At 35.6% G+C, this 24,132-nt stretch overlaps 14 protein-coding genes across 14 annotated transcripts in view; 10 read left to right on the forward strand and 4 right to left on the reverse strand. All coding sequences in view use genetic code 12, as the record gives it.

Annotated features, from left to right (window-relative positions):
• CORT_0B04920 (Hac1 bZIP transcription factor) overlaps positions 1-122 on the forward strand; it is a gene marked incomplete at both ends in the record, with an annotated part of 756 nt that extends 634 nt beyond the window's left edge. The window contains one exon of the mRNA XM_003867589.1: positions 1-122. This exon is cut by the window's left edge and continues 634 nt beyond it. Coding sequence (XP_003867637.1) covers positions 1-122 — 122 coding nt within the window.
• Positions 123-2,080: 1,958 nt separating this feature from the next.
• Positions 2,081-2,842, reverse strand: CORT_0B04930 (hypothetical protein; the record flags this gene model as incomplete). Its single annotated transcript, XM_003867590.1, has 1 exon — positions 2,081-2,842. One exon carries the CDS (start codon positions 2,840-2,842, stop codon positions 2,081-2,083), a length of 762 nt encoding a protein of 253 aa, XP_003867638.1.
• Positions 2,843-3,026: 184 nt separating this feature from the next.
• On the forward strand, positions 3,027-4,796 carry CORT_0B04940 (Npl4 ubiquitin-binding protein; the record flags this gene model as incomplete). The annotated part of the gene is made up of 1 exon (XM_003867591.1): positions 3,027-4,796. One exon carries the CDS (start codon positions 3,027-3,029, stop codon positions 4,794-4,796), a length of 1,770 nt encoding a protein of 589 aa, XP_003867639.1.
• Positions 4,797-5,661: 865 nt separating this feature from the next.
• Positions 5,662-7,755, forward strand: CORT_0B04950 (Msi3 protein; the record flags this gene model as incomplete). Its single annotated transcript, XM_003867592.1, has 1 exon — positions 5,662-7,755. The coding sequence occupies one exon, from the start codon at positions 5,662-5,664 to the stop codon at positions 7,753-7,755; it is 2,094 nt and encodes a 697-aa protein (XP_003867640.1).
• Positions 7,756-8,330: 575 nt separating this feature from the next.
• On the forward strand, positions 8,331-11,006 carry CORT_0B04960 (hypothetical protein; the record flags this gene model as incomplete). The annotated part of the gene is made up of 1 exon (XM_003867593.1): positions 8,331-11,006. One exon carries the CDS (start codon positions 8,331-8,333, stop codon positions 11,004-11,006), a length of 2,676 nt encoding a protein of 891 aa, XP_003867641.1.
• A 327-nt stretch (positions 11,007-11,333) lies between these two features.
• Positions 11,334-12,356, forward strand: CORT_0B04970 (Arc35 ARP2/3 complex subunit; the record flags this gene model as incomplete). The annotated part of the gene is made up of 1 exon (XM_003867594.1): positions 11,334-12,356. One exon carries the CDS (start codon positions 11,334-11,336, stop codon positions 12,354-12,356), a length of 1,023 nt encoding a protein of 340 aa, XP_003867642.1.
• A 108-nt stretch (positions 12,357-12,464) lies between these two features.
• CORT_0B04980 (Mrps12 protein) lies at positions 12,465-13,031 on the reverse strand (the record flags this gene model as incomplete). The annotated part of the gene is made up of 1 exon (XM_003867595.1): positions 12,465-13,031. One exon carries the CDS (start codon positions 13,029-13,031, stop codon positions 12,465-12,467), a length of 567 nt encoding a protein of 188 aa, XP_003867643.1.
• Positions 13,032-13,249: 218 nt separating this feature from the next.
• On the forward strand, positions 13,250-13,693 carry CORT_0B04990 (hypothetical protein; the record flags this gene model as incomplete). Its single annotated transcript, XM_003867596.1, has 1 exon — positions 13,250-13,693. The coding sequence occupies one exon, from the start codon at positions 13,250-13,252 to the stop codon at positions 13,691-13,693; it is 444 nt and encodes a 147-aa protein (XP_003867644.1).
• A 441-nt stretch (positions 13,694-14,134) lies between these two features.
• Positions 14,135-14,494, forward strand: CORT_0B05000 (Qcr10 protein; the record flags this gene model as incomplete). Its single annotated transcript, XM_003867597.1, has 2 exons — positions 14,135-14,143; positions 14,267-14,494. 2 exons carry the CDS (start codon positions 14,135-14,137, stop codon positions 14,492-14,494), a joined length of 237 nt encoding a protein of 78 aa, XP_003867645.1.
• Positions 14,495-14,590: 96 nt separating this feature from the next.
• On the reverse strand, positions 14,591-17,152 carry CORT_0B05010 (hypothetical protein; the record flags this gene model as incomplete). The annotated part of the gene is made up of 1 exon (XM_003867598.1): positions 14,591-17,152. The coding sequence occupies one exon, from the start codon at positions 17,150-17,152 to the stop codon at positions 14,591-14,593; it is 2,562 nt and encodes an 853-aa protein (XP_003867646.1).
• A 137-nt stretch (positions 17,153-17,289) lies between these two features.
• CORT_0B05020 (hypothetical protein) lies at positions 17,290-17,997 on the forward strand (the record flags this gene model as incomplete). The annotated part of the gene is made up of 1 exon (XM_003867599.1): positions 17,290-17,997. One exon carries the CDS (start codon positions 17,290-17,292, stop codon positions 17,995-17,997), a length of 708 nt encoding a protein of 235 aa, XP_003867647.1.
• Positions 17,998-18,106: 109 nt separating this feature from the next.
• Positions 18,107-20,191, reverse strand: CORT_0B05030 (Rgd1 GTPase activator protein; the record flags this gene model as incomplete). The annotated part of the gene is made up of 1 exon (XM_003867600.1): positions 18,107-20,191. One exon carries the CDS (start codon positions 20,189-20,191, stop codon positions 18,107-18,109), a length of 2,085 nt encoding a protein of 694 aa, XP_003867648.1.
• A 1,263-nt stretch (positions 20,192-21,454) lies between these two features.
• On the forward strand, positions 21,455-22,504 carry CORT_0B05040 (hypothetical protein; the record flags this gene model as incomplete). Its single annotated transcript, XM_003867601.1, has 1 exon — positions 21,455-22,504. The coding sequence occupies one exon, from the start codon at positions 21,455-21,457 to the stop codon at positions 22,502-22,504; it is 1,050 nt and encodes a 349-aa protein (XP_003867649.1).
• Positions 22,505-22,665: 161 nt separating this feature from the next.
• Positions 22,666-23,409, forward strand: CORT_0B05050 (hypothetical protein; the record flags this gene model as incomplete). The annotated part of the gene is made up of 1 exon (XM_003867602.1): positions 22,666-23,409. One exon carries the CDS (start codon positions 22,666-22,668, stop codon positions 23,407-23,409), a length of 744 nt encoding a protein of 247 aa, XP_003867650.1.
• Between the last annotated feature and the right edge of the window lie 723 nt (positions 23,410-24,132).

Raw genomic sequence — 24,132 nt, forward strand, 5'->3', positions numbered from 1 at the left:
CCCTCCATCATCAACTAGAAGTTCATCCATCACTTCATCACCTGTTCATATCAAGATCGAAGGAGAAGAAGAAGAAGAAGAAGGTATCACACAAAACAACTCACTACAACCACAAACGATGAATGATAAAACTTTTTACAATTATTTATCACCAATTAGCATACATTCATCAGCTAGTTCACCTATGGATTTCACATTGAATAGTAAACCTGATTTCAATGATTTTACATTTGGTGAAGTTAAACAAGAAACAAAGGAACAAGAATCAATTGAAAATATCTCACATGAAACTAATCCTCTCAAGGATTTACCAACACAACCATCATCAACTGATGTCAACACTCAAGAATCAAACTTGTCACTTTATGAACTGGGGCAAAATTCAGCAGTAATTTTGTCAATTGAAGAAGAAAAGCAACAACCTCAACACACATTGGTGGAAATATTGGAAAAGGAAAATACAATACGTCTGGCCATATCTGTCTAAAGAAATAGTCACTTTAAGGAGAAAGAGATTACAGTGCTCTGCTTGTCGGAACAATTATTCATCTAATTGCTTTAATTTGTGGATGTTCATTATGCTCACATTTTCTAGGATACTTGTCTAGGCAAATGAAGAGGGAAGGAAGTATATTAATTTGGAGCAGCGTGTGCCAGGTGGCCCACTGTCTTGAAATTAATATACGTGGAAAAGCCTTTTCTCTTGAATTGTCGAAATGGTTCCTTGACTTGCGTAGATTGAGTGACATCACCTAAAGCAAATTGAGTAAACAGCATTCTGATGTCTTTGTTTTTGATTTATAGCATTGAAGCAACTGTTTTTCCTTATATCCTAATTGAACTAAAGACTGTCTTTATGCCAAGGTGATTAAAGACGTTAGTCATTACATTTACTTTTCCACGTTATATTTTTATTTTTACCAAATGAGGAAGGAAAAGCCTTGCTTTACTTTTATATATGGTCTGCAGCACCATTTCAGGACTTGTTTGATTTTGAGTTGCAACAACATGAACAGATGGAGTTGATGACAGAGGAACAAATGTTTGACAACATGTTGGGAGAATACTTGAATTTCTAGAGATTGGAGGTTGAGATTGAAGACTGAGGTTTCGTTTTATGATTGATTTTAATGGTTTGGTTTTTTGTTATGCATTACAGGTGGGTTTAATAATAATATTGGTTTTAGTTTGTTTTCTGTTTTTGAGTTAAGATGGAGAGGAATTGGGTGCTATGGACCTTGTCATGGATTGAATACTTACGGTCTAACTCATCCCCCTCTCTAGGTTTAATACTTATTAATAATGTTTGAGATTCAAATTAATTGTACATTAGCTTTGATGACAAAAATTTTGAAAAAAAATGCCAAAAAAAAATAGAAAAAAAAATTACCCAAAAAAAACAAGCTATGTTTTTGGTACTATATTGGGGAATTGGTGATTTAATCATAATGGGTTCTTGGTTTTAATGGTTTGGAAAAAGCTGCTTGCTAATTCATTAACATTCTGTCATAATATAGACTAGTTGAAGGTATATCACAAGGGGAATTGGTGTTGGAAATACTCGCGTACTTCATTGGCTTTGATTGGAGCTTGTCCATTTGTTTGAAGGTTGGATGATGATCACTTCAAGTTGTTTTTGATTCCCTTTTTAGAAATGAGTTTAATTGGCGCCCATTTTTCATTATCGGTTTGCGACGATGCTCATGGACGAAAAGGGAAAAAGAGCACAAAGAGTGGGATTTATTAACTAAAGATCATTTTGTCGACAGGCTTTATCTTTTGTTGTGATGTTGTGCGAGGTCGAGAGACATCAACGATGTATATATACTGAATCTGGTTGAAGGATGTTTTTGTTGATTTGGTTAGTTGCTGTTTTACTAGGTTTGAAACTTAAGCTCAATGTTCAATCACTGTTTTTGTTATACATTTATTTTGTATAGAATCATCATATTAGTTAATGAAATAAATTTTGAAACTTAGAGTTACATTTTTAAAGAGGATTATTCTTTGTAGAATAGTAATAGCCATATGGTGCTGGAACTAGGATCTTGGGAGAGCTATATCATATTCTCTTTTACGTTCAGTATACATATACTTTTATACAAGTTGCAAAATCACCAATAATCAGTTTGCCATTGAATATGTGACCGCTGTATCCATTTCCATCAATATCATCAGTTTTTTCCTGTTTGGGTTGACCTTCTTCTACGTCATCGCCAACCGTATTCTTAATATCGTCAAAACCAACATCACTCAATGCAGTGTTTTTATTCACGGAACATGTACTACCTTGACGATTTGGTTGCCGATCAATAGCAACTAAATTAAACACACAATCTCGTAAATGCTTCCTTGCTTCATCATACTCAATTAGTCCTAATCTATATCGAACTTGATACAAGACATCAACTGGAACGACTACTTTCAAATTATCAATATTAAACGTAGTTGTCTTGAAATACTCCCCACTGCTGTTGACGCTTTCAAGGAGTGCATCGTTTACACCCAAACCCTCTTGATCCTCTTGTTGGTGTTGCTTATGATGAAGATCATAGTATAGTAGGCTCTTGATTCGTGGCGAGATCGAGTCGACTAAGTGTTCAATTTGTGCATTGTTTAATTTAATTTGGTTGATGTTGTGGATCGTTATTGGCGATTTCTCATTGATTGATAATGATGTCGTGGTTGTTGTTGAGGTTTTAGTGGCATTAGATTGCTGGTTTCGTAGTGACCCTTTGTTTGGTGTCGATGTAGTTGGATCTAGGGGTATATTTTTGATGAATATCTTAAGGGGTAACGCTGTTTCTTTTGTCAAATTTATGAATGTGATTTGAGGTGGCATTCTTTATCTAGGTTATATGGGATTGGATATCTAGTGATTGTTGCTAAACTATTAGCAAAGCGATGTTTGGTACTTAGGTGTAATTCCGCGTTTAATGCCAAAAGAAGACTGAAAATATATTGTGGCAAAAAATATACTCAATTCCACTATCCAAACACTCTTTCTTCTCAACAACAACACCACTATGTCTATTATACTTCGATTTAGATCTAAAGATGGAATGTTTCGTATCAACGCTGACACCTCGTCTTCTTTTCAATCAGTCGTTGATCAATTATTAAACAAAGTCCCCAGTGGAATCGATATTAATGATGTCACTATATCAGATAAACCAAACGGCAACAACGATAGTACCACTAAGCTTGGCTCATTAGTTGACAAGCAGGTGTCAGAATTGAACTTGAAAAATGGAGATCTATTATATATAAATTATGGTGGCGCTTTAGCTACGCCATCGGCTTCAACTCAAGGTGGATCAGCTCCAATTAACTCAGTTAGGAGTAACTCAACTACTACAACAACGCCAACATCGACATCTACAAGTATTCCAATATCTAAGGTCTCAGCGCATGGTCCAATAAATGTTGACCAATTACCAGTTGACGATGAACTAGACAAATTAGACGGAATGATTCAACGACCAATATCATCAATGTGTCGTCATGGGTCCAAAGGGATGTGTGAGTATTGTTCTCCATTATCTCCATGGGATGAATCATATCGAAAAGAACATAGTATTAAGCATATTTCCTATCATGCTTATCTCAACCAACAAATGGCGAAGTTTAATAAAAAAGAATTGGCATCTTCATATATTGCACCATTGGACAACCCCAATTATGCAATAGATTTATCTTGTAACGAAGGTCATCAACCTTATCCAAGAGGTATATGTTCTAAATGCCAACCACCGCCCATCACTTTACAATTGCAAAAATTCAGAATGATTGATCATTTAGAATACGCTAATCATTCGATTTTAAACGATTTCATCAACGTATGGCGTGTATCTGGGGTTCAACGATTTGGTTACTTGTATGGAAGATATGAGAAATTCGACAAAGTACCCATGGGTATTAAAGCAGTAGTTGAAGCTATTGTTGAACCACCTCAACTGGATGAATTGGATGGGATTACATTATTGGAGTGGCCCGATGAACAGTTGGTTGATGAAATTGCTGCCAAATTGGGCATTTATAAAGTGGGAGTTGTGTTTACGGATTTAACTGATCTGGGACAAAAAGATGGTACTGTATTATGCAAGAGACATAAAGATAGTTACTTCTTGACCAATTTGGAAATACTCATGGCGGCAAAATTCCAAATTGCCAACCCCAACAGGACAAAATATAGCAATACTGGTCAATTTTCATCGAAGTTTGTCACTTGTGTCATATCCGGTGGATTACAAGGTGAAATCGAACCCAGGTCATATCAAGTTAGTACCAGTGGTGAAGCTTTAGTTAAAGCTGACTTGATTACAGGATCTACGCAACCATCACAAATTTATGTTAATGAAAGTAATGATGTACGATATGTGCCAGATATTTCCTATCTGAAGATTAATGAATACGGATTAGAAGTGAAGAGTAATGCCAAGCCTACGTTTCCAGGAGAGTTCCTCTTGGTGTCTTTGACTGATTCATTCCCCTTGGACCCACATCCAATGTTTACCACTACTCCTGGGTACGTGATTGAAAATCGTGATTTCCTTGGTGATGTTAATTATGATTTCCAAAATTTATCAACTTTAGATAAGTTTTTAAAACTGCATGGGTCTGATTTATTTGATTTCCATTTATTGATTTATATTATCAAATTACGGATCTTGAGTCAAGATGAATGCGAGTTGTTGATCAAGTATGTCAAAGATAGACAAGAACAAGATTATTTACAGTTGATTGGTAGTGGGGGGTGGATGTCATTGTTGACTATATTGGAACACAGTACATAGATGGGGGGGGGGTCAGCACAGGTAAGCAGGAAAATAGTTAGCTTCAATTTCCTATAGTTTCCTCGTTCTTTGCTTGATATCTCGCGCTAAATTTTGACATGTTGGATGCAATATCACCTTCAACCGACAGATATGCGGTGATGGTTGAATACTTTGGCTCCTAAGATGTATTTATAATACACAAAATGTAAACAGTGATATGAACTCGCTTTTTAACTTGTTTGATATACACTCAGAGGTAGAGTTATCATCCTTCTGCCATAGTTTCTAATGTTTTCTTTTTGTTTCTGTTACTGCTATCTACAAACGGAGCTTCGGCGTTATTAATCCGACTGCACGTGCAATTTGTTGTGACTTGTTCAACACACGGTACATTTTCCTTTTTGGTTTCTGACTTCACTGCTTTTGGGTTGTTGTACTAGCTTCTTGGCTTTTCATATCCAATTGTTGACAAATGGCCTCTAGCTTACAGTCTGTATGCCTTTGGTGGTTTGTGTAATGGACCCTAAAGATACCAAGGGAACAAATAGGATTAAAAGACCTAGTTTTTGATGTGTGTTGGTAGTAGGTGTATTGCGATTAATATAGAACTGCCAAGAATGTATTGGAATATAAAAGAACTGTATGGAATAATGGGCATAAGTACACTACCCTTTGTTAATGCTACCATTTACATAATGTCTCATCACAAAAGAACAAAAAAAGCAATACGTCAAAGACAATTGAAAAACTTTTCTTTATAAGAACAAATCAATTTCCCGTATATAAGATCCTTCTTTCTTATAATTAGGTATAATCCAATTGTTTTATATTTATAATAGAAAAGATTATAGAAACTGCTATCATCACAATTGAATTATAAAAGATGTCTGTTCCATTTGGTGTTGATTTAGGTAACAACAATACTGTTATTGCATGTGCCAAAAATAGAGGTATTGATATTGTTGTTAATGAAGTATCTAATCGTTCTACTCCATCATTAGTTGGATTTGGACCTAAATCTAGATACTTGGGAGAAACTGCCAAAAACCAACAAACTTCGAATATCAAAAACACTGTTGAAAATTTGAAAAGAATTGTTGGATTACCTCATAATCATCCAGATTTCAAGATTGAGCAACAATATTTCACTGTTCCGTTAGTTCAAAACAAATCGGATCACGGAGTTGGTGCTAAAGTTAAATACTTGGGTAAAGATCATGAATTTACTGCCACTCAATTATTAGCCATGTATTTGGACAAGATTAAGGATACTGCAGTTAAAGAGACTAAAGGAAACATTAATGATATTTGTTTATCAGTTCCGGGATGGTACACTGAAAAACAACGTCGTGCTGCTGCTGATGCTTGTAAGATTGCTGGTTTGAATCCAGTTCGTATTGTTAATGAAATGACTGCAGCTGCTGTTGGATATGGTGTTTTCAAAGCTGCTGATTTACCTGAGGATGATTACAAAAAAGTTGCATTTGTTGATGTTGGTCACAGTTCATACCAAGTTTCAATTGCTGCTGTTAAAAGAGGTGAATTGAAGATTTTGGGAGCTGCTTATGATAAACATTTTGGTGGTAGAAATTTCGATTATGCCATTGCTGAACATTTTGCCGATGAATTTAAAGGTAAATACAAGATTGATGTTAGAGAAAACCCCAAAGCATATTATAGAGTTTTAACTGCTGCTGAAAAATTAAAGAAAGTGTTGAGTGCAAACACTCAAGCACCTTTCAATATTGAAAGTGTTATGAATGATGTTGATGTTTCATCTTCATTGACTAGAGAAGATTTGGAAAACTTGGTTAAACCATTGTTGGAGAAAATCCATATTCCAATTGAAGCTGCTTTGAAAGATGCTGGATTGAAATCAGAAGATTTAGATTCAGTTGAAGTTATTGGTGGTTCTTCAAGAATTCCAACTGTCAAGACCAAGATTTCTGAAGTTTTTGGTAAACCATTGTCTTTCACTTTGAACCAAGATGAAGCTATTGCTAAAGGTAATGCTTATATTTGCGCTTGTCATTCACCAACTGTTAGGGTTAGACCATTCAAATTCGAAGATTACAACCAATACACCGTTTCTTACTTCTGGGACAAAGAAGATAATGAAGATGAAGATCATTTAGAAGTGTTCCCTAAAGGTGGATTATTCCCAAGTACTAAGATTATCACCTTGTACAGAAAAGGACCATCTTTTGAAGTTGAAGCTAAATATACCAAACCAAAGGAATTACCAAAGGGAACTGAGCATTTCATTGCTAAGTGGAAGATTGGTAATGTTGAACCAAGTGCTGGTGAATCTTCAATTGCTGTTAAATTGAAATTGAGAAACGATCCTTCTGGGTTTTACACTATTGAATCTGCTCATACTGTTGAAGAACAAATTGTTAAAGAATTAGTTGAACCAAAAGAAGGTGAAGAAGATGACGAGGAACCAGCTGAACCACAATACAAGGAAGTTAAGAAATTAGTCAAAAAGAATGATTGTTCGATTGAAGTTGAATGTGCTGCTTTACCAGAAGCTCAATTACAAAAATTCATTGAAGAAGAAGGACAAATGCTTGCTGAAGATAAATTGGTTGCTGACACTGAAGAAAGAAAGAATCAATTGGAAGAATACATTTATGAATTGAGAGGTAAATTGAGTGATCAATACAAGGATTTTGCCAAAAAGGAAGAAGTTGAGAAATTGACTGGATTATTACAAAAAGCTGAGGATTGGTTATATGAAGATGGATATGAATCAACCAAAGCCAAATATATTGCTAAGTATGAAGAATTGGCATCGATTGGTAATGTGATTAGAGGTAGATATTTGGCTAAAGAGCAAGAAAAGAAGGAACAATTCAGACAAAAACAAGAAGCAGCTCAAGCTCAAGCCATGGCTGAAAAAATGGCCAATGCTAGAAAAGAAAATAAGAATGGTGATGATAAGAAGGATGCTGAGGGTGATACCAAGATGGATTGAATACGAGGTGTAATGAGGAAGTTTCGAAGGAGTAAGAAATAATTTTATAAAGCTATTATTTTGTTCTATTTTTCGTATATAGTGGAAAAATAAATCGGTGAAGCGAATCCCTATCTTAAAACAGAGCGAGTTATATGATTGTAGTAGGTGTAGAAATAGTTGTATTGTAGTAGTCATTGGTAATAATTGTAGTGAAAGAACATGTGTCGAAATCAAAGTGTCGTGTTATTTGAATTTGCGACATTGTAATAAATTAAAAATTTTAAATTAGACACACACATGCAGTTAAAGAGATGTCATCATTGTCATCAACAGTACTCATCTATATACATAAACACACCCATACCACTAACCATCCAGTCGCCAATACAACATCTAGTATCTCAGACAATAACAGTTGCAATTTAACCAATCCATTACACCGAGGAACCGCTTTTTTTACCTAGTATTCTTTTACTTCATTTGGGTCTTAACACAAGTTGTTCTAATATACCACCCGGTTGGCCATAAATTTGAAGTACTAGAAGAACAGTTGATTCACTATTTAATATTTTAATCATATTCCTCGAAACTTTATGCCAAACACTAAATCAAAGCTTTCATTAGCTATACAACAAGCAGATAATTCTGCATCAAAACAAGACCATAATCAGGATTCACAACTTAATAATCAACATCAGTATCTGCACCAGCACCAGCACCACCATCATCATCAGCAACCCTTATCTTCACAACATAACACACACGAGGGACATGAATATTGGAGTAATAATGATAGTACACCTAAAAAACGACATCATTTAAGAACGAAAAGTGGTGGATCTACGCAAAGTGGCCACAGTAATAATGGTAGTGGGTATAATGGTACCAATGTCGATATAACGCTCAATTCCAATAATACTTTTGCCGAAAGTCAAAATGGGCATAGTTTCAAACCAATTCCAAGTCCTTCTTTACTTCCCAATTTAATTCAACATAGTACACCATACGTATCAACAACGGCATCTTCGGCCAAACATTTTAAACCGGAGTTATCACCATTAAAGACGAGTTTTGATGAAGAGAAACGACACTCGATTATTGAATCTCAGTTGGAACTGCAATATGATGACGAGAGTGCCGCATGGGATGAACCGAACCAATATGGTAATGTTGATGATGAATATGAACTTGAAGTGAAGTCGTCCAAAAGTCGTTATTTATTACATCACCAATATAATCAAGGTAAAGACCTTGATCAGAAGAAAAAGAGGAAAAAGGATGGATCACATAGTACACTTGGAGAAACAGAGACAGAAAGTAAAGGGGATATAGGGGATATAGGGCAACAAGACGATAAATCACAGCAAGAAAGCCATAACCAAGAAGAACCTAATGATATTCGCCATAACGAAGAAAAAGAAGATCATGATGACGACGACGACGACGACGACGAAGACGAAGACGAAGATGCACCAGTTAACCCCGCCGAAGAGGAGGATTTAAAAGATTATATCCCCGGCGGATATCATCCATGTTTCATTGGAGAAGAATACAAGAACGGGAAATATACATTGGTACGAAAATTAGGTTGGGGACATTTCTCAACTGTTTGGCTTGCGAGAGATAATGATAAGCAATGTCATGTCGCGGTGAAAGTTGTTCGATCGGCAAAACATTATACTGAAACTGCCATCGATGAAATAAAGCTATTAGATAAAGTTACAACCTCTGATATTCAACATCCTGGTCATCAACATGTGATTCAGTTATTGGATACTTTTACTCATAAGGGTCCTAATGGGATTCATGTAGTTATGGTATTTGAAGTGTTGGGAGAGAATCTATTGGGATTAATTCGTCGGTATAAACATCGAGGTATCCCTATTGTATTTGTTAAACAAATTGCTAAACAACTATTGTCAGCTTTGGATTTCTTGCATAGGAAATGTGGAGTTATTCATACTGATTTAAAACCAGAGAATGTCTTGATTGAAATTGGTGATGTTGAACAAATTGTTCGTATGGTTGAACAAGAGAATAAGGAACGTAAATTACAACGCAAATTGCTGAAATCATCAAAAATATCAACTGCAAACAGCTCCTATGGCAATATCAAGGAACCAGAACAACCCCATCATCGTGCCAATAACAAGACGTCTTCCTCCATTGCTTCACCAACTAATCAAATTGTATCACCATCATTAGGTAGATCAGGAAGAAGATCACGTAGACAGACCTTGATTACTGGATCACAACCTTTACCGTCACCATTAAGAGCATTCAATAAATCATTTACAAACATTTATGGATTTTCAACAACAACGACAAATACTCCCATCAAGAGTTTGTCTATAAATAACTCGACTGCAAATACAACTACAGATTCACCTATTCCATTATCCAGCACCGCTGAACGTCACGATGAAGATCATGATGATATCGATCGTGATGGAACATTAAACAATTCATTAAGTTCAATGTCAATATCCAATTCCAACAGTTATCAGCCAATTAACGTTAACCCAATGCAAATCCCCAACGATTCAAATTATCGATTGGATGATTCATCAACCAACTTTGACGATGTAATCAATGAAGATGAATTGATTTCAGTCAAGATTGCCGATTTGGGTAATGCATGTTGGACAAATCATCATTTCACGGACGAAATTCAAACACGTCAGTATCGAGCACCTGAAGTATTACTTGGATATCATTGGGGATGTTCAAGTGATTTATGGTCATTTGCTGCTCTTATTTTTGAGTTACTTACCGGCGATTATTTATTTGATCCAAGGGATGGTAAATCTTACTCAAAAGATGATGATCATATAGCACAAATCATTGAATTGCTAGGCCCCTTTCCACGAATGATGATTAAGGAAAGTTTTTATGGTCGTGATTTTTTCAATTCACGATTTGAAATGAGACGTATACTGAAGTTGAAACCATGGGGATTAAAAGATGTTCTAGTTGAAAAATATAAATTCTCCATTAGTGATTCAATTGAAGTTGCTGATTTCTTGTTGCCAATGTTACAGTTACAGCCGGAAGATCGAGCTGATGCTGGTGGAATGATTAATCATCCATGGTTGAGAGATGCTTTGGCATTGGAGAATGTTGTATTGGAAAGACCCGTGGGAGGGAGTGGGGAAGATATACCTGGATGGTCGAAGGAGTTGCCTCCACCACCACTGCTGCAGCCCGGTGATCGGTCATCTTCAAAGACGCTGTTTTCGAATATAAAGCAAAATTTTGACTATCGTTAGAGATAAATATCGCTCGTTGAGGTCTTCGATACATCGTCATCGTCATATACTATATTTATTGCGTCTTTAGTCAATAGATTATTCATTAAAGAAGTTAAGATGAGTAAATAGAGATATGAAGGGCATTGAAAGATGCTTTTGTTCATGGTAGTGTACCATTCACCAAATATTTGTGTCTCCGATTGGCAACTTTCCCAAAAATTTCATAATTGCCGAGAGGAAACCTTCTAAGCCCAGTACCAACAACCCACACCATTCACCACTCATCACTCACCACAAACCCTTTGAATTGGCCTAAACTCCCCTCACACACCAAGATCTATAACAATGTTGCAAATTGAACAAAATAACTTACTTATACAAAAAACCCTTACCGAGAGATTATTTCCTCAAACAGATTCTTTGAAATCATTGGATCGTATTATAACTGATTTTGACTTCACTACTTATCACATTAGTACATTACCTGATGATAAGTCCCAATTACTTTTGTCATTGAATTTAAAATGTTGGAATGATTTAGTTTCTTACAATGTTGAAGATTATTTACAATTGAAATATTCATCATACAAGAATTTAACTATTTTACCTTCAAATCAAGTTGAACAAGGTTACAATTATTCAATTGTATTGGATATTGCATCATCCGTTGCTTCAGATGACGAAGACACCAAGTTACGCTTAGTTGATGATTTGAGTTTATTAAAACGTAATGCCATGGCCGCAGCATTCCACAAGGCATTTGACAGATATGATGAATTACTGGCCAAGTATAGCAATTCAAACACTTATGCCGAAGAGATTCAACAAGAGTTAGCTAATGAACCAGTATTAGTGATTAAGTATCGTGGTGTTGATGAAACGATTTATCTAAAGCCATCGTTTGATCGAGTGACGGTGATTTTTTCAACCATGTTTCAAGATGAAACTGATAAAGTATTTGGTAAAGTGTTTTTACAGGAGTTTGTTGATGCCAGAAAAAGATCAGTTCAAACAGCCCCTCAAGTATTGTATACTCAACTGGAACCTCCTTTGGATATTGCTCGACATGTGCAAGGATCTAAGCAGGATGACGATAATAAAGGGTATGTTACATTTGTCTTGTTTCCAAGACATCTAGTCAAAGGGGACAAAAGAGAGAATTGTATTTCACATATCGAAATGTTCAGAAGTTATTTCCATTATCACATTAAATGTTCCAAAGCATTTATGCATTCAAGAATGAGATTTAGAGTTAAAGAATTCTTGAAGATTTTGAATAGAGCTAAACCAGAGAATTTGGATGATGAAGGTAAAGTTATTGAAAATAGAAAGACCGCAAGTGGTAGGAGATTCGACGTTAAGGCATAATCGCTACTAGAAGTAGGATCATCTATAGCTTAGCTATTGCTTAAAAGAAAACGTTTCCATTAAAACCATTCATCTCTATGTACACGGATATTAATGCTTCTAAGATCCCTATTGCTTTGGTTTCTTTACACCGTATTTACTCCTCGAAGTAGATCTATTAGCCACCCCAACCAAATCAAAAGCACCACGAACCAAATGATATTTGACACCAGGAACATCTTGAACTCTACCACCTCTAACTAAAACAACATGATGTTCTTGTAAATTGTGTCCTTCACCAGGAATTAATGCACTAATAACTTTACCATTAGTCAAACGAACTCTACAACATTTTCTCAATGCAGAGTTAGGCTTCTTGGGTTTGAGAATCATTATACGTAATATTACTCCCTTTTTGAATGGATTGCCTTGTAAATCGGGTGATTTTGTAATGTTGCGTTTTGGTGGTTTGTAGTGTTTGAAATGTTGAATTTGATTGATTGATGAATATCGTAACTGTTGGAATGGGAATGCAATGGAGGAATTAGGGGTTGTATTGATGAGCGATGTTGGGCGTATACGTTGAATTGATCGGAGATATGATGATACAGATGTGGTGGATGTTGGTATATGCTGTGGTCTGGTTATTGGTCTTATTAGTGAGCATAGGTTTGCTCCTAGACTAGAACGAAACATCCTGTTGATCAATATGAGACCTTTCTAGACTTTAATATAGATAAGTCTTTGGATCTTTTGATATATCTTTAAAGCGTTTAGTTGAAAATTTTTCAACCAGTGAGAAAGCGCATGAAGAACAAAAATGAAATTCAGAACATTTTGGAACTAAACACAACAAAAGAACTATCTTATCAACCAACGTACTCAAGCACAGCATACAACATACCACCAAAGCAATGTTTAGAAACAACTTATTAAGATCATTAAGAACTGCCAACAGATCATTATTCACATCTACTACTGCCGCCACCACCAAACTTATAACTTCAAGAACCATCATGCCATCAGTTGCTCAATTATCAATCAAACAACAACAACAAGCTTACCTCAATTTTGCTCGTTCTTACGCTGGATTTCCAGCATTGACTAGAGACGTCGCCAAAGAAAGGATTATAGAATTATTGGAAGGGTTCGATAAAGTAGATTCAGCTAAGACCGGTGAAATTACTGAATCTGCCAGTTTTGTTCAAGATTTAGGCTTAGATTCATTGGATGTCGTTGAAGTTGTTATGGAATTGGAACACGAATTCAATATACAAATACCTGATAATGAAGCCGATTCATTAAAGACGGTTGGACAAGCTATTGATTATATTATGGCTCAACCTGATGCTTGTTAAGAAAGATACACAGTGGCACAATCCCTCTAATATAGGATGGTCGCTGTATCAAAAAAGACTTGCTTTTCTGATCTTTACGCTATTGAAATGCTGCTATGGACACCTTGTGCTTGTAGCCTTATAAATTGGTATAATGAAAATATTTATTTAAATGATCTTTCACACTCTGTCGTGGTTACTACAACTCATTCAGTATAGCGTGGTCCATCTCTAAAGGGTTAGATCATAGCCAACATAATGCTGGAAAGGTAGATAGTATATCATAATACCTTACAAACATGGACATATTTCAATATCGATGCCGTGATTCAATGTCATAAATTATTTTGCGACACACAATTAATTTTTTCTCTCTTTTCACCCAATAAGAAAGAAGAAGAAAATAATATTAAAGTAGTAGGAACATCACCATTGAACTCAATCTTTCAACTACAACAAACCATGGTTTCAGTATGTTTTCTTACAGGAATATCTTTGAGGTAGGGTTGAAAGAACAGCCTACCTTACAATGCAGATCCAATTCAGGTTTTCTTTTCCGCATATGATATCATTGATACTAACAATTAATTATAGTACGTTAGAGGTCCAGCTTACAAAGCTCTTTCACATTTTGGTAAATTAAACCCACCTTTGGTCAGATCATATATTCCAGATTTAATCTTTTGGGGTGCTGCTGCAGGTGCAGGTGTTGCTACTTTTACTGAAGGTTGGCCATTATTTCAACAAACATTTTATGAAAAAATTCCATTCTTTGGTCAACATTGGATCCATAATCCTGATCCAGAAGATGTTCCAGTTTAAGGGGGAGTGATATACTGGAACCATATAGAGAGGGTGAAAAATAATTCTTATAGTTTTTAGCTATTTGATTTAATTGATATACGTATATACATTACATCAAGAAATGTATTCAATTGTATCCCTATTTTTTCTTTTAAGAAATTCATCAGTAATCAAACGTTCAATAGCAGATTTAAGATCGATTACTGATACAGGTCGACGTCTTTGTAAAATCTCAATACTTTGATTCAAAAGATTTGTCATTGATAGTGATTTTGCTTGTTTCATGATTCGTACGACCACCGATTTGAATTCTTCATTTCTATTCCTTTCAATAACTTCAACAACTTCTTTATCAATTGATGTTCCTCTACTGGGCATCGAAGCTGCTGTCGATTCCTTAATTATAGGCAATCTAATTGTCTTAGACTTGTCTTTAAAACTATTATTAAACTTGATCTTATTGCCTTGTTGTTTCAATATTTTGCATTTTCCGGTAACCATTGTATTTAGAACTGCTTGTAAAAGTGGCGCATCCATTTTAGTCTTATCAATGAGTTGTTCAAATGTATACTCATCAGATTCATTGAACAAAAGGATAATCATTGCTTGTAACATATTGGCACTTATGGATATTTCCCCACTATTAAAATGCCCGGCAATAGTCAATTGGTGTAATTTGTAATTGGACCAATCCAATTGCTTCTTGCCGTTTCTTTCATCTGATTTACAGAAAGATTGAACAAAATTCTTCAACACATTGGCAAATTCAATCGGTAATTGAACCGACGACAAATCTTGACTTGGGATATCTGACCATGTTGTTTTTTCCAAAACTACTGGGGTAAATTCAAAGTAAGGATTCTTTACCAACTTAGAATAAATTTCTTCGGACGCCTTCAAGTCTTCAAACATATCTTCTATATTGCCAGAAACTTCGGATCCATGGCCAAAAATCCCGAAAAACTTCGCCAATTGATGCTCCTCTTTTAAACTAGAAGTTTTACCCAAGAGTAATCTTCGAGATAAATCCTTCTTGTAAGCTGTCAAAAAATCAACCTGGTTTGATAATACGAAATAAGGATGTTTGATTAATTCCCACAAACTATCCAAGGAACCAACCACAATCTCTAGTTTGGATTTAAAATATAAATCACATAGTTTGCACATCTGCTGTATGATATAAGTATTATTACCCGGTTTATTCACAGCCACTCCCAACGACGATTTTAAAATCAGATTGAAATCAGTATCATCATTGTAATAAAAGTGAATCTTCAGCTCAAGCCTTCCAGAAACAATACTCAAATATATTAGTGCGTTCGGATATAATTGCAGCTCACTCAAGTTAGATTGATAGGTTGTAATGGCATCTTGAAACTTCTTTTCACAATACTGCTTCCAAGTAAACACCAATTTCTCCTTTCCATTAAGCACTAGACCCTTCTCGATTTCAAGGCACATCTTATTTAATAATTGCATTTCTTTTGGTGAGTCAATCAATTCTTCAAAACCTTTCAAAACCAAGTCATTAAAGTCATCCCGAAAGATTAAGAAAAACATCAATTTAGCCGCTACTTTATCGACAGTTTGTTTATTTATGCCGCAGCCTGAGTAAAAGGCACATTCTTCATCGATAATCATAAATCTCCTTTTTAGTTCAAAGGCTTTTTGAAACTTCTCATTACAAAACCACCCAATGTATTCACGTTCAATACGTGGTGAAAATTGGTCCATTATTATAAGTTCTGGAGACTGAGCCGACGACTCCAGCTGTATATTTTTGGATTCAAAGCGCTGAAATAAAGCAGTCATATTTTTGAAAGCTTCTCGTGATCGATTAATAAGTCCCTCATCTACGGATTTCCAATACTTTGCACGATAATACAAGTCAGTAACCCTGGCGTACAGGTCTAGTACTATACGCGCATAGCTGTGCGTCTGTACAGTCTCACCAGAAGCAACAGCTGCTAGTAGTATTTCAATTTCAGATTCATTCGACTTGTTTGCAAAATACACTTCTGCAAATTTTGTCTCACCGTATTTGATAATAGACTTTCGTGAGTGGTGTGGACGCAAATAGTTCTTTTCGAGATAACCAAACACTTGGCTCAATTTCATTATAATAGTGTTCCAAATTTTCCAATTTTCGAGAACATGCTCGCATAAACATAAAGCAAACCTCTCGGCGCTCAATTCACGAGTGTCCTCTGTTTCAAAAGGGACACTGGCCTTTGAAATTGGTGTTTCAATCTTTCTGTTGAAAAATGTGTTAAGCTTGTCAAACAAATAATCAGCTAATGCTGTTTGTTCATTATGCTTGTATCGACAAATAGCTTCGACTCGACCATAAAGAAATGACAAAGAGTGACCCAATGTTTGGCCATCTAATATTCGATCAATGACATTATACAAGATTTGCTTACTTGCCTCTAATTGACGTCGTGTAGACTCTGGTAGACTATTATTATTATCTTCATTTTGTATGATTGGTGTTCTTTTCCTCTTCTTGGGTCTGTGTTGCAACAAATGACTAGTTCTAATTTTGGATGATGTGGAATCACCAGCTAGGGAAATGGATGACGTTGAAGCCATGCGTGACGAGCATTCAGTTGATGTTACTGAGGGCAATGATGATGTTGATCCTAGGTCTAGTATCTGTGGGATAGTCTTTGGCATTGTTGTGGTGGGAATGCTAAGGGAAAAGGAGTATCAATTGATGGGAGACATATTATATCGCGACATCAATTTTGAAACCACAATTTATTTATCATTACACATTTGAGAAACATCATTATCAACCTTCACAGTACGACATGTCTAACGAGAATTTACAGGATGCACCAACTAAGGTAACAGACCCCAAACAACTAACAACAATCTACAAAAAGAACGGAACATTCGATGCCAAAAGAAAAGAACTTCTATCTAATTTTAAAGAATCTGAAACTTACAAAAACTTACTCCTCAAACTACAAATCATGGTTGAGTCCAAAATCAAAGCAGATCCGCTGATATTGATGAAGAACAAGGGTAAAATGGCTGCTTTAATCCAGGGTGAAATCGTCAATCAATCACACAACAAAGATCCCTCATCTTCCACAAGTCTGAGAAATGGTGATAAAGATGATAGTGGGATACTAAGTATTGTAGACAAAGATATCCAAGAAAATATAATAGACTCATCACAGTTCCATGAATCACTAAAGGAAGAATTGATGGATGTCCAACGTAAAATCATGGGTATAAGTGATGAAGAATTTGATAAAATAAAAAATGAACTACGGTTGAAAAAGGAGAAAAGAGAACAAGAGGCTCTTAAAAGGAAGATGAGATTGGAGAAGGAGAAAATTGAGCTAGATTATAGGAATAACTTCAAAGTTAAAGATTTGAGCAATGGAGGTGTTGTTACAAATGCACATCGGGTCAATAAAGTACCACGGATCAATTTGAAAAGCAACACTGGTGGTGATTCTCTGTCTGAGGCCAAGGAAAAGAAAAAGGTTACGAAAATGATGTACTGAAGAGAGAGGACTATACGACACCGGCGCAAGAGATAGTCTTTGTTATTCAAACGTAGATTCTACATGGGTATCAATTAAATATTAGTCTATGTATACGATTCAAAATTCCCTACTCTTCATCAACTTCAAAAATGTCAGTGGCTATAGTCATCAACTCTTCAACAACTTTACTCTTGAAACTAAGATCCTGAGCACTAGTTGAATTATTATTGAAAATTACCGGTCCCCAAATAATAGCCAATGATTTAGCATTCATTCTATTCCTTGATTCATTAGCTGCAACTTTATTCAAATGGAAAATCAATGCTCTCAAAGTGAAATAAGCACCATCAGGTAAACTAAACACCAAATGATGTAACTTTTTGTGAATTAAATGTTCATCAGCCAATTTCACCGTCTCTATAAATGATTGGGATGCAGCTGATGTAACTAAAGGTTCAGGTAAATTGGCAAAATAATACTTGAGTAAAGAAGCGACACAAAATACGTCCGAGTCAATAACATTTGATTCATCAATATCTTTACCAATTAACAAGTAGTTGGTGAAGTTTGAATCTATCGATTCACGTAATTTTTGTACTTGGTTGACATTAGAACTTGTTCGATAGATACCAACAAGATCAATTCCATGTGATTCAATCACGTCAATGCATCTACGTACAACTAAGGGGACATTGTCCACCCCGGCAAACTTGATAACTTCTTCTATGGATACACCAAATGTAGGTTGTTTGAAAGATGCACTTGAATTGAAAGGCTTTGGTCCATTGAGGTTTGGTGTTGATGGTTGACTAGCTGGATCTAAGGAAGAATAACCCAGCGGTGGATTGTTGGCATATGAATCAGAGGTGGTACCGGTATTAAGTGGCAAGTCGTTACTAAAAGTGTTGGTACTTTGTTTGGGTGGAGCATAGATGCCTGAATATGGAGCTGAAGTGGCCGAATCACTCTTAATGTTGGTATTACTACTACTGCTGTTGTTACTGTCGTAGTTATTTGTTTTAGGTTTATCGTTGTTCCATTGGTTACCAGATACAGCAGCCTTTATATTACTTGCACTGTTTGATGGATTTCTGTCACTATTGTTCAAAAATGGTTTACCAATATCCTTAGCTTTGACTAATGAAGGGTGTATGTGGTATTCAATAGGGACAAGGGACTTGTTGGTAGTTTTAGAGCCATGTTCTAACAAGTACTTGTACAAGTCCTTTTCATTGTCTATTGAACTAGCCATTGCCTTCATTGATGATTTTGTTGACTGTAAAGGACTAATTAATACTCCTGAGTTCATTATTAAAGTTTCATTATAAGTCGCATACTTTTGAAGTTGTACATTTAAAGCGATATCCATTTCCAAAATTAAATTTTTCAACTTTTTGGCATTATTTGGACGATGCAAGACTAAGATTTCATCCTTGAGTTTTTTACATGTGGCAACTTTAGACTTATATTCTTGATCAGCAAGATCAACCTTTCTTTGTAAATCATCCTCTTGTTGTTCAACAGTTTTGTTCTTTAAACTGAAAGATTTCTTTGACGGATCAGAGTTCTTGAGCCTTTCTAAATCCTCACATAAATGATTGTATCTAGTTTTGGCTTTTTCGGCTGCTGATATAGAATCAATGCATTCCTTATCTTTTCGTCTATATTCATCCTTGATTGTCTTTCTGGATCTGGTAATAGTATGCACCAATGAAGTCAATTCATCATACATGGTATTCAATGCAGTCACATAACTTGACCCGACACCCGACAAGCTTTCATCAAATCCTATAATTTTATCCATTTGACTCTGTAACGAGTCATTTTTCAAATTCTTACTATTATTCTTCATACTAGTCCTTATATGACCAGCAAATTTCTTCAACTGGGTATAATGATCATCTTCAATTTGAGCCTTCTTTTTAATAAATTTACTGAATTCCTCTGCCGACGATAAACTTTGTTTTAAACGTTCCAGAAGCACATCAAGTGCTGAATCACTGTTGAGTATTGACTTTATCTTGTCATCATTGAGTAGCTTGGATGAATCATTAGCTGTGTATTTGGTAGAAGCACCGCTACTATTGAGTGTCGTACCAGTGTTTAATGATGAATTGGATACACTAAGCTTTGGTAAATTTGAGTTGGTGGTTGATGATGCTCCTGCAGTAAGATTCTGTCCTGTATTTGTCTGATCTTTTTTATCATCCATCTTGAACGGAGCTATTAGTATATCAATCCCTGTAGTATAGATGTAGTTGCTACCCAAATGCGCAATTTATGGGCTGATTACTCGTGTCTATTGTAAAGCTTTGGTTGTTGTTTGATTTCTATTACCAAACGAAAAAACAAAAAAATTCAAAAATAAAATTCAAAAATCAATTACGTAATTGAGTTACTATTGTTATATACTTTGTTTACTATCAAAACCCATTTTTTTTGACTTCCAATAATCTATTCTTAGCATATTTGTATACAGCAGTCAGATCGTCTACATGTATATACACCAAAGTAAAGAATGTCTACAACTTACAAGGCTTAAACATTGGGGCAATATGTATATATGCAGCTAAAGGGGGGGCTATGACGATTTTTTATTTTTTTGGAGTGATCAGAAATGTCGCGTTTTGGTGTGAAATGTTGTACTTCCCATTCGTGATGAAATGCTTTGAGCTTACTTGATTCCATGGTATGGGATATAGTGCGTTGGTGAACCAGGTTTCACTATTTATATATGCTACGAATGCTCATTTAGACATTCCATGAAAGACAACTCTTGATTAATTCATGGAAATAACGTTTGCCAAGAACACGCGTGTAAAATAGGTCCATTACCCTATGGACCTAACTGGCTACTGATACAATGCAATTAGAGCAGAAGTTGTGGGTGTATTGTAACATTCACCCAAAACTCATACTCTCAGTGGACTTGTATTTTCGTGTAAATTTTTGGGCACCATTCTTCACGAAAGTCCCGTTTCCTGGAAACCAATCCAAATGAGAACAAGTTCCCTTGGAGACAATTGCGCATATCAGGAGACTCCTTTTTCTGAAAAGAAAAGAAAAAATGCATCGCAAGGCAGTCCAACGAATGGGTATATACAAGGAGAGAGATACCCTTCAATGCTATACTAAGTATTATCTGCCCCGCATCAACTCTCCAGAGCTACCACCTTGTGGAAAAAGGTGGAGTAAAGAGAGATTTACCCGTTGAAACTCTCCCATAAAAGAGCGGAGCGGAATTATATTTTTTACAACAGTATGGCCTCCCTATTGGCGTACAATTATGCACAAACATCGGACAATATTAGAAATAAAATAATACCACGATACACCCCACTTGAAACATACATATGTATTTATATATAAGAAGTGATTTGGCCCCTATTTTAAAACCTTTCACCCATATTCATTCATTCATTCATTCATTCAATTTGACTCTTCCCCCCTCAAATAAATCAAGTTTATCAAAAGAATGCCTACTCAATACGGTTACGGATACGTCAAAGGAGCTACTGAAATTACCAAATTCACCGACTTGCCAATTCCAGAACCAGGCCCAAGCCAGTTGTTGTTGAAAATTGAAGCAGCTGGATTATGCTTATCTGATCCTCATACTTTAATTGGAGGGCCGATTGCTCCAAAACCACCAAAGCCAATGCCAACTAAATTTGTAATGGGACATGAAATTGCTGGTAGTGTTTATAAAGTTGGTCAAGAGTTGATTGATAAGCCACAATTCAAGGTTGGAGCTCGTTTTGCTTTACAAATTAATCAAGCTTGTGGTGCTTGTGAGTCTTGCAGAAGAGGTGATGATGGAAACTGTAGTGAATCCAATCAAGCATATGGTTTGAATGAAGATGGCGGATTTCAACAATTTTTGTTGGTTAGAAACTTGAGAACACTTATACCTATTCCTGATAATGTTTCATTTGCTGAGGCTGCTGTGTGTACTGATTCAGTATTGACTCCGTTCCATGCTATTCAAAAAGTTAGACACAGGATTAAACCAAATTCCAAAGTACTTGTTCAAGGATGCGGTGGATTAGGTCTTAATGCCATTCAAATCTTGAAACAATTAAAGTGTCATATTGTAGCTACTGACTTGAAACCAGATATTGGAACCGTGGCCAAAAATTACGGAGCTCATGAATTTTACACCAATTTGAATGAATCAAAACATGCAGCAGAATCGTTTGATATTATTTTCGATTTTGTTGGAATGCAAGAAAGTGTTGATATCTCCAATAAATACATCAAGAGAAAAGGTACGTTATCACAAATTGGATTGGGTAGATATAAATTCAAGATGCCAAATTATACTTTTGCTTATAGAGAAATTGAAGTTTTTTATAACTTTGGTGGAAGTTCAGCTGAAAATCTTGAATGTTTAGATTGGATATCAAAAGGGTGGATTAAACCAAATGTACAATTTGTTGATTTTGATAAATTACCGCAAGCAATGCAAGATTTGGCTAATAATAAAGTTAGAGGAAGAGTTGTGTTTAGACCAAATAAGTTGTAAGTAGATGAGATTTTAATCCATGAAATATTTCCATGCAAGAGAAGAGTTTAAATACTGTAGTATTGTAAAGGCTATTTTGAGGGTTTTATAGTTTTGCACCCAAAAAGAGACAAAACTCGCCAGATCCTTTTCCATAGTCGCATTAGTGAACAAAAAAATTTATGCAGTGTGTTCAATTGCCAACAAATCATTTACGTTGCACTCTAATACATACAACACCCCACAACACAATGGCTAAGAAAACCGGAGAAAACTCTAAGAAGGCGGCAGGAAATGCCCGTAAAGCAGAACAAGCTAACAAAAAGAAACAAGAACAACTCAGTAAACTAGAACAAGAAGAAGCAACAAAATGGGATGAAGGTTCCAAAAAGGGCAACAAGAAGAAAGAAGAAGAACAATTTAAAAAGGAAGAAGCAGCTCGTAAAAAGCAAGAGCGTGACTTGCTTCTAGCTGCAGAAGAAGCTAGTTTACCTTCGAAACCAATTAAATCTAAACAACGTGGTGCTGATAAAGTTGCTGCCAAACGTACTGGAAAAATTGATGATTTTCTCGATTTCAATAAAGATACACCTGAACTTAGTGCATCCGGTTTAGATAATGCGTTGGCGGCATTGGCTTTAACTAGTAAAGATTCTGGTGTTTCCAATAAGGATATTGATCGTCATCCTGAAAGAAGAGTTAAAGCTGCCTACAATGCATATGAAGAAAGAAGATTACCTGAAATTCGTAAAGAGAATCCTGGACTAAGATTACAGCAGATTAAGAATCTCGTTTTCAAAGAGTTTCAAAAACTGAGTGAAAATCCAATGAACCAAGAAACCAATGTACATTATAATGCTAATAGGGATGAATTGGAGGGTAAAAAGAAAGAAGTTAGAGAATCGAGAGAAAAGAAGTTTAACTAGGTTTAGAGCAGTAAGGGGCGACAGGAAGCAGAAATTGTGCAAGACTTATGTTTGTTTGTAGATATAGAAGAGAAGTCATGTGTAAGTCATAGTCAGCTGTGAGAAATGAGAATTTAAGAAAACTTTGTTATCAAACGATACCTTTAAAACCAAATGGTAGATCACGTCGAAATCTATCAAGACAGGGGTGTTCTAGAGTGGCATATGAAGTGATGGCAAATTCTGATGCTGGCTTCATGGTTGAGGATGTCATAAAAATTAAAGTTTTTAGTAAAAGCAACACAGAATGACATTTCAATTTTGACAAAAGCTTTTTGTAGTTGAGGTTTTAGGGGTGAAATTACAGTAGCGGCTTGACAAAAGACATCATTTGATACACACACACACACACACTCTCTCTCTCTCTCTACGTACTTTAGTCGTCACAAATCACATCACTTCAAAGTGATACTGAGAAAAGTGTTCCGCATATGCGAGATATTTAATGCTGATGATGGTGTTTAGTTTTGTGATAGGGAGTCACGTGAAGCAAATTTCAAAAATGTTTTTTTTTTCTCGCGTTTTGATTTTGTTTGATGTGTTCTGTTGTTGATGATGATGTAAGCTAATTCTATATAAAAAAAGCGTGTGTGTATATATATATATATCTTCAAAACAAAACCCCCACTACTTTGAAAAGGGTTCTTGATAGATTGTTAACATGTGATGGTGAAGGATAGTCGA

The sequence above is a fragment of the Candida orthopsilosis genome (genome assembly GCF_000315875.1).
Source record: "Candida orthopsilosis Co 90-125, chromosome 2 draft sequence".
In the NCBI taxonomy this organism is placed as follows: Eukaryota; Fungi; Ascomycota; class Pichiomycetes; order Serinales; family Debaryomycetaceae; genus Lodderomyces; species Lodderomyces orthopsilosis.